This window comes from Salvia miltiorrhiza, chromosome 2 (assembly GCF_028751815.1).
Source record: "Salvia miltiorrhiza cultivar Shanhuang (shh) chromosome 2, IMPLAD_Smil_shh, whole genome shotgun sequence".
Taxonomy (NCBI): Eukaryota; Viridiplantae; Streptophyta; class Magnoliopsida; order Lamiales; family Lamiaceae; genus Salvia; species Salvia miltiorrhiza.
The window spans coordinates 8,629,954-8,641,278 of NC_080388.1; the positions used below are offsets into that span (position 1 = coordinate 8,629,954).

Genomic DNA, 11,325 nt, shown 5'->3' on the forward strand with positions numbered 1-11,325 from the left:
TTTTGTGCTCACTATTTTAGCGTGGCTTGTAAAAGTAGATCAAATTTTTTTTTTAGCTTGCAAAATTAGGCCAATTATTTTAAATTTTGATATTTTTGGGTCACTATATGACACATTTTGAGTCATATTTGGCCCAAATGTGGCCCAAAGTAACTTTATTAGACTTAAATATGACTCACGGACGTTGAAATTTAAAATAATTGACCTATTTTTACAAATTCAGAAAAAAATGACCTATTTTTACAAATCGTTATAAAATAGTTACCTAAAAAAATTAAAGTCCTTGTTGCATACTATGTTGTCTAGTCTATAATTTTTTGATAAATAGGCTATCCTATATCCCCAGCCAGATGTTGATATGTTTAATGATTATTCATGTCTAGCTTTAAAGCCATCTCCAACCATTTACACCAAACTCAAACTCATTTTACAGTATATGTCACATCCAACAGTAATTCTTCTCCAACCATTTACACCAAACTCAAACCCAAAAGAATATTCGTTTAATATTTTCTTTCCACTTACTTTTTATACATCTTCAATCATACCTATGTATTCTTTTAAATTATACATTTGCCCCAATTTTTTTGATTAATAATTTCATATTAAAATAAATACTATACAAAAATTAATTTTATGATGATGATGATGATGATTATTATTATTATTATTAAATAAGCAAAAAAAGCTAAACTTTAAAATAAAATTAACATATTAAAATAATTTAGATACACAATAAATAAATTAACTACGAAATTAACATTTAAAGCTACGAAATTAACACAATAAATAAATTAACTACGAAAATTTAGATACACAACCAAACTCTATTATTATTGTTAATCACTTAAAGCTACGAAATTAACAAAACAAAATAAATTAACTTTCATTCCTCAAAACAAAAAGCTACGTTATTAACAAAACAAGTAAATTATTGAGAGCCCATTGTAGGAGCCCAATAAATTCAGATACACAACCTTAAATTATAATTAAATGCATGGAACTATAGAATTTAAAGAAAGTCGTCTTCTTCGTTTCGAGAAAACACAGAGCGTCTTCGTCTTCTTCAACACTGCCTGCAACACTCGTAATTCGACGGATTCTCAATATCTAGCAAGAAGAGGGGTTAGTTTGCAATTCTTAAAATTCGATCTATAAAGTGTTTTGGTGTAGTGAATAGTGTCACACCAAATTTGGTGTAATACTATTCAAATGGTGGCCCCAAACCCATTTTGGGTTTGAGTTTAGTGTATCATTGGAGAAGTTTTGGTACACTAAAATGGGATTTGGTGTACCATTGGAGATGATCTAACACCTATTAAAGAATGAGTATAGATCGTATATCGAATATCATTTGTAAAGTGGGTGAAAAACATGATCTCAATGATGAAATGTTTTGAATTGAATATCACGATTGCAAAAATGAACTTTTGAATTGTCCGGTAACAAATATGATTGTCCCGAAATTAAATTGAATGAGAGGTGTGTATGCTTTTAAAAATATCGATTTGTCCTCTGCAATACTGCGTAATTGAAGCTAAAGTAATTTTCGGAAAGTATACGAGCAATAAGTTCCAATTGTCGAAGTGATATGAGCCCCTCACATTTCACTAAATTTTCCATTCAATTCCAAAGAAGGCATTTGCCCTTGATTTGTTTGTTTTGATATGCATAAAAAAGAGTTAGATTTATTTCGAAAATAAGATTATATCTACCGAAACTCTTGTTCAGCCATGGATGGTCAATTGTCGTTGCAAACTCACAAGTCACTAGAGTCTCAAAATTTTAATCCATGATTGCTCTGACACTCAAAAACTGACGTGGTGTTCGATAAATTTTTTGATAGAGTATAAGGTAATTAGATAGTTAATTGTTCTAATTTATAATAACCTTTTAAATTATTATCAATTTTTAAAAATAAAGTTATTAATTGGCTTTTAAAATACACAATTAAACTTTTGTTAGCTTTTGTTTTGCATACGAGCTTTAAAATATATGAATAAATAGACAAACTTAAACATTGTAATAATAATTTTACTACAATTGGAATATCAATTAGAAATTAATTAGACGTGACATTGAGAAGGGACTCCAGCGTTTGTATCCAATCAAATACTCCATCTGGATGTCCCATTTTTTTTGAGCACGATTATTAAGAAGAGTATAATTAGTGTAGTAAAAGTGGGGTCATATTGTTTGTAGTGTAAAATCATTACCAAATATAGAAACAAGACAAGATCAATGAGACAATCCTAAAAGGAAAGAGGACAAGATCAATGGAACGGAAGGAGTATTTAATTGAATATATATATATTTAGATTAATTGCATATAAATTATAGAACTTTCAAAGAATTCTCATTTTACACACAAATTTTAATTTTTTATTAAAATTATTCAAATATTATTTTTTTTTCATTTTGCATACTCATTTATTTTTAGGCCAAACTTTGAACCTAAAACGACAACGTTGTTTCTATCCAACTATAATATGACGTTGGTTCTATTTTTCTACATGATCATATTTATATGTCAAGCGAGTATATATATGTTATGTCATCACGGCGAAAAATGGGTGACTATGCAAAATTCAAAAAAAAAGTTAATAGTTAAGTAATTTTAATAAAGATTTTAAAATTCATATGCAAAATAAAAATTTATTTAAAGTTCAGTAATTTATATACAATAAACTCTTTTCTTTTTCTAAGCCATATAATTAGCTAGGTACTTAATTAGCTAGACCTTGTGTTTGTTCCTCAAACTTTCATTTGATTCTACTGTACATAGCATCAAAAGTGTATAACTCATGTCATACAATGTCAAATCACTCAATAAACTCATAAACTTAAAAGACTAAGGGGGTGTATTCGTTGTGGATTTCCACAGACTTTAAAAAGTCCATGAAATTTAAATTCCATGGAATTCACATAGATTCCAGACGACTTTCAAAGAATTCGTGGTTGGATTTCACCCCGATTTTCACTGATTTTCGAGGACTTTACGGGACAATTCTGGAATTGAATTCCATGAAAACCAACGCCCGCTGAGTCCCAGCACCGCTGGAAACCCAGCGAGCGCTGGGAATCCAGCGAGCGCTGGAAACCTTTAAATATGTCCATATCATCAATTCCGAGCAACACAGTTTTGCCTGCAAACTGTTGCTTTAGCTCCTCAAAAATGTGGGTAAAACCATCAAATGAAAATCATGAATCCAGACAAAATCATCCTCAGGATTAATTATTTCAATAACTTTTTGTGAGAACAACTTATTGGCCGATACATATGCTTCCCACATGGACCTATCAAACCGAATTCCATGATCTGATGAAAATGGAAGCATATAGTGAAAGAGTGGCCATAAGTGCTTCTTGCAGAAGCCATGATAATATTTTTTTAGAAGACTGGGCGGAAGAAATGCAGGGACACATTTGAATTTCTCCAAAAGGTAGTTGGCTACATCATCCTGTTCAATTGGATCGACATCAACAGGCAATGATCCAACATATAGCACCTCCATGTCCTCCGGAAAGCCATCCCTAACCCGTAACAGCAAGGAATCCTCGTTCCAGCTAAAAGTCCAGCCCTTATTGTCAGGCCTTCGTTTTGCTTTCAGAGGCAGAAGATTTGCAACAATGATGATCCTATCACCAAGAAGTGAAGATGGGTTTTCCGATGTAACACTGCTAGCCTGTTCATCATCTAGCTCAAGAATATTCCCCGGAACGGTCATAACCCTCGGGAGGCGCTTCCGGTCCCTCTCCCTACCCACTGTTGGGAAATTTCCAGATGCTAATTAATCCAAAAGGTTGGTATAAGATCTTGACATCATCTTTGCAAACTCCCTGTGCCTCTTCCCAAAAACTCAAAGTTAATTTTCCCCTCAAATCTCACTCAAAACCAAATCTGCAACTCTCTCTCTCTATCTCTCTTCAAATAAGGCTTTCCAAATTAACAGCATTAAACCACTAATTCAGGTGCAACCCAGCGGCCGCTCAAACCCAGCGGGCGCTGGACTTTCTCAACGGGTGCTGAGTTCCGGCGCTCGCTGGCTTCTTGGCCGCGGGCACTGGAACTCAGCGCTCGCTTAAAACTTCATGGATTTCAATTCTCGTGGTTCTTGGCCGGATTTCGTCGTGTGTATTTTTTGGATGAAATCCATGAAAGTCATTCTGGATTTTAAGTCAATGGAATAACGAATACACCTAGATTTGTATGGATTTTAAAAAGTCTGAAACGAATACACCCAGATTTATATGGAATTTTAAAAGTCTTGAACGAATACACCCAGATTTTTGCAGACTTTTAAAAGTTTTGAACTAACACACCCAGACTTTTAAAATCCATAGAAATCCATTAAATTCCACAACGAATACACCCCCTAAATATAACACAATGGAAAACTCAATATACTTTTTTTTTTCCAGAAATGGAAAACTATATATAGTTGACCAGAACTTTGAATTCCCAATAATTAACCGATCTGATCGATATAATTCAACAACTATTGTTTATGCGTCTACTTTAATATATATTATACATTCACACATTTAATGCAAATGATTTATAAACTATATATATATATAGAACAGAAAACCAATAAATTAAAATGCAAAATGTATAAGAAATGTAATCATGCAGTGGGGCTTGCCCGTACGCACACGCGCAAGATCGAACGAAACCACATCAGCCACTCATCAATATATATATATATATAAAAGAAACCCTAAAGCCAACTCCATTAAAACTTCCTAATTCCTAAAAATATTTAAAACTTAGGCAGGTATAACATCTCAAAATAAACAATATTATAACCTTTTTTGCAATATCTTCCATAAATAAAATGAGAGTCGGTGTAAAAAGAATTGTACTTAGAAACAGGAACAAAACCTCCATACAAGCTTGCTAAATTCAGCTGAAAAAAAACTGATAATTAAGCATAAACACATATGCTTGTGATCAGATCTCCTAAACTAATCAACCTAAAGCTAAATTTAGCATTTGTTCCTGTTCCTCATCAACAACACCTTAAATCAACTAAAACCATTAAATTAATCTCATTACAACTTTTATTTATTGCATTTTTTTTTTTTTTGTATTCCCTTAATCATTTGCTAACCTTCATGATGATACATATGGCCCCAGAAATTGGCTGTCTTCTCTCCTTTTCTTCTTTCTCCCTCCTTTCCCTTGTCTTGCTTTTCATGAATACTTACAGAAACAACAATGTGGCCTCCATTTCTGCAACATATTCTCTCTCTCCTCTCTCTCTATATCAGCTTTTTTTTTTTTTTTGAACTAGATAAGATTATAGATAAGTTAAAATCAGTGCGTGTCCTCTCTCTCTTTTTTGCATGGTTTTATTTCCCACTTTGTTGTCTCTCTTCTCCTACCTGAGGCTCGCCCCGAACGTCGGTGTCCAGAAATCGGCCGTTGTCTCGGTAGCCACCGGAAAAGTGCTTGATATCGGCACGAGGCAAAGGCCCCTGCTCTTTAGGTCCTTTATTGGCTCTTCTTGATCCTTAGTTTTATCATGAGCCTGTGATTTATAATAACGTAACATAAATGTTTCATATAATTTTTCGAGGGCTATTCTTAAATTATAGTCCGAATTTTGGTCATATAATAATTTATATCGCATGAATTTAAAAAAAAAATTATATCCCATGAACTTAAAAATAATACAAATATAGTATGTATTTGTCTTTGTTGTTCACTTAATAGCCCAAATTACATTTTCGGACTACTTAAGAGAATTTTAGTTAGTTTTTCAGCATTTATAAAAATTATATAATTTTTATTAGATAAATAGAAATTTTAAAGACTGTGTCACGATGGACTTAAACTCGAGACCTTTGATCTAAGAACACACAAAAAAAAATATTTATAATTGGTTTTGATGCATGTTACTTGAAGACACAGCTTAAGTTGGCCGAAAATTTTTACGTGGACTATTTAGTGAACGAAAATAAATGTGTGCTCTATTTTTGAATTATAAAGTCATCACGGGATCAAAATTTTGGCTATAATAGCCCATTTTTCAATCATATATGTAATGTTTAGATATGTATACTAAGTTTGATATCGATTTTGAACTATTATTTGAAATTTAAAACATTTGTGTGCGCCATCCCTTAGCACATGTATCGTGGGCCAAAATGGGGCAAAAAGTGTATCAACATGTTCCGGTGTAAAACGGCACCGTTTACGACTCCAAAAGTTTATCATGTGATAAGAGAAAAATACTATGTACATGAATATTAGGCATTAATTTTTTTAATTGGTTCGTTAGCTAAGTGGAATAAATGAAATTTAACCAATTTAGGTCATACCTTTTGGCGTTGCAAATGAGGCGGTCCATTTTTCAGATAAGGAGTGCTTAGTACCTAAAAGCAAGCAAAAACAAATAAAATATACATCAAGATTTTATTTTGAAATCAAGAAATTTCAGTGGGATAGATTTTATTTTGAAATCAAGAAATTTCAGTGGGATATATTAGTTTATAATAATGTGAACTTACAGTGACTTGATCGTGGAGCAATTTTATATAGTCAATCGCCTCATGGAGAACCGACGCTGTATCAGTCTGTAAAAATACAGTTTATTACCACACGTTACAAGTTTAAAATCTAAGGTTAATTGCCTAATTTTGATTATGCAAACCATTTTTTTTTTCGTGAATTGCACAGACTTTAAATTAAAATAAAAATTGTAGTAACAATATAAAGTTTGTATATTTAAGAAATAAATAAAATTTAGTATGCAAAACCAAAACGCGTATAAGGTTTCTATATTTTAAATCAATTAATCCTAAAATTCACAATAAATTTAACGGTGTAAAAAATGTAGGGATAAATTAAAAATCTAGATTTTTTACCTTTCCAAAAGGTGAAACCAACTGTTGGAGCGCAGTCACTCGGTCCCCCAACTTCTCTTTTCGGACCTGTTGAAGAAAGTCGAAATTTTATCACTCCATTTTCTAACAAAACATTGAGTTTTTTTTTAACTATAAAAGGCCAAAAATAAACATCTCTTTAATCCCACCTTAAAAGTTGGCAATGGCGATGGAGTTTCGATTCTCGGACGTTTGAATGCAGCTTCATTTCCATCTTTCTTCGCCGCAGAGTCTGCTTCCCCAGCCTTCCCATTAAGATTCTGAATACAAAATTATTCTTTCACAAATTAGTTTTTCTTTTTTTTAATTAAAGAGGATCAAACTCATGTACAGCCTAATGATTGGAAGGTCGTCTTATCCGAGGATGGACACAGAAAAAAAACTTTATTTTTTAGACTTCAAGTTTGAGATTTTTAGAAGATCATTTTCCTAAAATTCCGATTAATGATACTGGCTTTTACACAAAAAAATGGCATAAAATTCGATAATTTGACAATTTAATAAGACTGAAAAATCTTTAAAATATTGCTTGTGGGGGCTTAAGCCCTTTGTCTTGCCAATTAAGTTGTGATTCGTCGTTTTTTTTTTTTTTTTTTTCAAATTAGGTTAAGTATAAAACCTAGGAAAATGAAAAGGTAAGCTTAAGAAAAATCTGCACTACATACCTTGGAACCGAAGCTCTGCTGATTAAGCTTCGGTTTAGTAAGAGCTGAAGGAATAAGCTGCGGCGTCGACGACGGCAGGAAGCTCGACGCTGCCGTCGCGTTCCAGAAGGCAGTGTTGTTGATGAACTGAAAATTGTTAGCAAGCTGCTGCGGTTTAGGAAAAGAGGGCCTCAAACTCGGCACGACTTCTGCCGGAAAATTCGGAGGCGACGATGAGAAATTCGTCTCCTCGTTTTCCAGCAGAGGCTGAGAATCGGCGTCGAAGAACGTGTGCAGCAACGAGGAAGTGTAGCTGTACGACGCCGTATTCAACGGGAAGCTCGTCGCCGGCAGCCCTTGGCTAGTTGCGACGGAATTCGGCACGACGAGATTCTGATAGACTTGTCGGAACGAGCCGGGGGAGGAATCGGCGTTGAAGTCGCCGGCGGCGGTCCATTGCTCGGCGATTTTTTGGCGAGGAGTAATCATGCTTGGATTCATGGATTGTAGCATGTGGGAATAGTTTTGTTGTGATCTTGCGCTATCATGGCTGCAAGAAGACAAGGAGATAGGTGTGAGTTTGATTGATCAACTTGGTTTGCCTTTTGCATATTATTACAAAGGAAACAAGTCGAAAAAACACAGCTTTTTTTTCTAGGGTGACTACTGAAATTTTGGACCATTAGGGCAAGAAAAATTGTTGATGAGACAAAATAATTTAGAGAACTTAATATTGTTCTTGATTTATGGATATGATATAAAAATCTTACATCAAATCTTGATTCCAATCGTCGGCCATCATGTGAAGAGTTGAATCAATAGGGTGAACTTGGGGTTTTGGTGCTTCTTGGAGGACGACGGAGCCGCCGCCGTCGGAGGCGGAGCCGGCGGAGTCGTCGCTGACGGACTTTGCGGTTTTCGCGTCGGCGACGAGGCTAGGGTTCAGCCACCCGAATTCGTTGACCGCGGCGGAGCAGGGCGATGAAGCGAAGAGGTTTCTTGAGGAATTCCACCAGTTTCCTCCTCCACAAACTACCGATTGAAATTCTTCTTCCATGATTTTTGCAAAAAACTTGTGTTCAAGTTTTTTCCACTTTGCTTCAATACTTGTTCTTCTTCAACTTTTGTGGAGCTTAATTTTGAGATGGGATATGAAAGTGGATTTTCATGGATGATGTTGTGTATATATATGTGCTAAGTTACATTTTTCTATTTGTGAAAAAAAAAAAGATTTAACAAGGAAAAAAAAAGGGTTAAATTGATTAAAGGAATGTGGTTGACATTCGGAAGAGATGTTGATTAGAAAATACAATTTGAGGGACGGGGGTAATGAATTATGAGACAACTAAAAAGTTTTCTATATTGAATTAAGAATTTTGGGTAGAAATAAGTTCTTTTTCGTATGTAATGATTATTATTTTTTTAATTTTTGAAATGTCCCCACTGTTTGATTATTGTGTTTAATTTTGTATTTTTGTGTGTGCGAACGATTTAAATCTTTTTTTTATGGGTCGCTTATGAACAAAGGAATATGGTGTGATGGGGTACGAATGTTACACCTTTTTACTAGTTAAGAGAAATGTGCGGCAGAAATTGTTTCTAGGGGCAAAAGGGGAATTTCACATTCTTTGTTCACTTTACTTTCAAGATTCAGACATTATATAATGCTAAACACTGATTCTTGTTGTTAACACCTCATTTATTATGCCGATGCTTTAGTGCAAGATGATATTTAATTTGTCTTGTTTTATTTCAATACTAGTTTTATACTAGTGTGATGCACGAAATATATTTCTCCCTCCGTCCAATGAAGCATGACACACTTCTTTTCGGCACGGGAATTAAGAAATTGGTATTTTGTGTGTTAAAGTGTGGTAGGTGAAAAAGTGAAAATGTGAATAAAGGATAAATTTTTTGCCATTTTTAGAAACATGTCATGCTTCGTGGGACAGACCAAAAAAGAAATTGTGTCATGTTTCGTGGAACTGAGGGAGTAATTTTAAAAAAAATGTTAAATAAGTATGTAAAATTTAATTATTTAGCAATAATGTATAAGTATAAAATTTTTTAAGGCGTATAATATAGGGCAAGAGCAATTATGTTATTTGAAATAAGAATTCTCGTGGATATTGATGAAGTATGACAAGTAAATTCTTGAAACAATGTCTTTAGTTGAATCTTCAGGTGATTCAAACAATACATTTTTAAATAGATCGATAAATGCATAACCATTATTACTGCCCGCCACTATTTATTCAATCTTTATTACTCGCAATCCGCTCTGAAAGCTCCTTCAACTCATCGAAATCCTAGTTGAATGCTATATTTTGAAGTCTCATTTTCTTAGTTAGCTGTAACACTGTGCAATTGAGCCATAAATATGTTAATTAAATATTCAAGAAAGAACAAATAAATGAATAAATCACCATGTTATCAATACATGTATAATCATGAATGTTATCAATATCAATAGTTTAATAATTTTACTATAGCTAGCCATTTTTTACATCTAGATGCATGTGGTGCATCCTCTGGATGTGTAGGGGATGCATATATATATATATAGGGAATGACTATCGTGAAAACACTTCTTAAAATAAAAATAAAAATGTTTTTCAATATATGAATTGTAAAAAATAAATTTTTACTATTTTTGAGATTCGAAATCAGGACCATAAATCCATCCAACAGGGTTACATAACTTATTGTCTGTGAGTCAATTTTATGACAGCGGAATTGCAGTGAAGATCATAAAGGATGAGTTCACTGTAACAAACAACCAGAAGAAGGTGGTGCTGAGAGGAATCAGGCAAGGAAATTTCTACGTTGTATCATGAGAAGATATCCCACCTGAAACGTGCCTCATCATCAGCAAGAGCAGCTCAGAGCTCAATTAGCTATATATGGCACAGAAAGCTCAACCACCTCAACTTCAAACCGATCAACAAACTTGCTAAACATCAACTGGTAGAAGGTTTGGCTTCTATTGTGTTTCAGAAATAGCAAGAATGTGAAGCATGTCAAAGAGGAAAGCAAATTAGGACTTCGTTCAAGTCAAAAATAGGACACTCCTCTGAAACAATTCTTCAACTGTTTCACATGGATCTTTTTGGTCCAGTGTCTCCCAGAAGTTATAATGGTAGAAAATACACCTTAGTAGTTATAGATGATTATTCTCGATACACTTGGGTTATTTTTCAATACAGGAAAAGTGAGACACTGAATGAACTACCAAAACTAATGAAAAGACTTAGTGTTGAAAAAGAGATCAACATCATCAGCATCGGATCAGATAGAGGGACTTAATTCATCAATTCAGTTATTCAGAACTACTGCGAGAACGAGGGCTCAGTCATCAAACCTCTACAGCAAGAACTCCATAGCAAAATAAAGTAGCTGAAAGAATAAATAGATCATTGAAGGAAGCAGCAAGGACGATGCTAGCTGAATCAAAACTACCACTGAAGTTTTGGGCTGAAGCCGTCAACAATGCTTGCTACACTCAGAATTGTTCTTTCCTCACACAAAGACATGGGAAAACTCCATACGAGCTATGGAAGAATAGGAAGCCAACAATTTTATACTTTCATGCTTTCGGTTCTAAGTGTTTCATTCATAAAAATGATAAGAGAAAGCTAAACACATTTGATAGCAAGGCTGATCCAGGAATTTTTCTTGGATATTCTGGAACTGAAAGATTCGGCAAAGCCTATCGAGTGTTTAACTCTCAAACTCTATGTGTGGAAGAAACACCTCATGTTATTTTTTATAAGTCTATTGATGATTTCAG

At 33.9% G+C, this 11,325-nt stretch overlaps 1 protein-coding gene across 1 annotated transcript; it reads right to left on the minus strand.

Moving 5' to 3' along the window:
- Nucleotides 1–4,794: 4,794 nt before the first annotated feature.
- LOC131012933 (transcription factor bHLH112-like) lies at nucleotides 4,795–8,894 on the minus strand. Its single transcript, XM_057940903.1, has 7 exons — nucleotides 8,306–8,894; nucleotides 7,557–8,085; nucleotides 7,041–7,151; nucleotides 6,874–6,939; nucleotides 6,517–6,582; nucleotides 6,328–6,381; nucleotides 4,795–5,534 (listed from the first exon to the last, which is right to left on the minus strand). The coding sequence occupies exons 1-7, from the start codon at nucleotides 8,590–8,592 to the stop codon at nucleotides 5,385–5,387; spliced, it is 1,263 nt and encodes a 420-aa protein (XP_057796886.1). The 5' UTR covers nucleotides 8,593–8,894; the 3' UTR covers nucleotides 4,795–5,384.
- Between the last annotated feature and the right edge of the window lie 2,431 nt (nucleotides 8,895–11,325).

Coding starts and splice junctions, on each gene's coding strand:
- LOC131012933 (XM_057940903.1), bottom strand. CDS start 8,592: ATGGAAGAAGAATTTCAATCGGTAGTTTGTGGAGGAGGAAACTGGTGG. Junction 8,086..8,305: donor GATTGGAATCAAGATTTGAT/GTAAGATTTTTA, acceptor GTCTTCTTGCAG/CCATGATAGCGCAAGATCAC. Junction 6,583..6,873: donor TGGTTTCACCTTTTGGAAAG/GTAAAAAATCTA, acceptor GTATTTTTACAG/ACTGATACAGCGTCGGTTCT.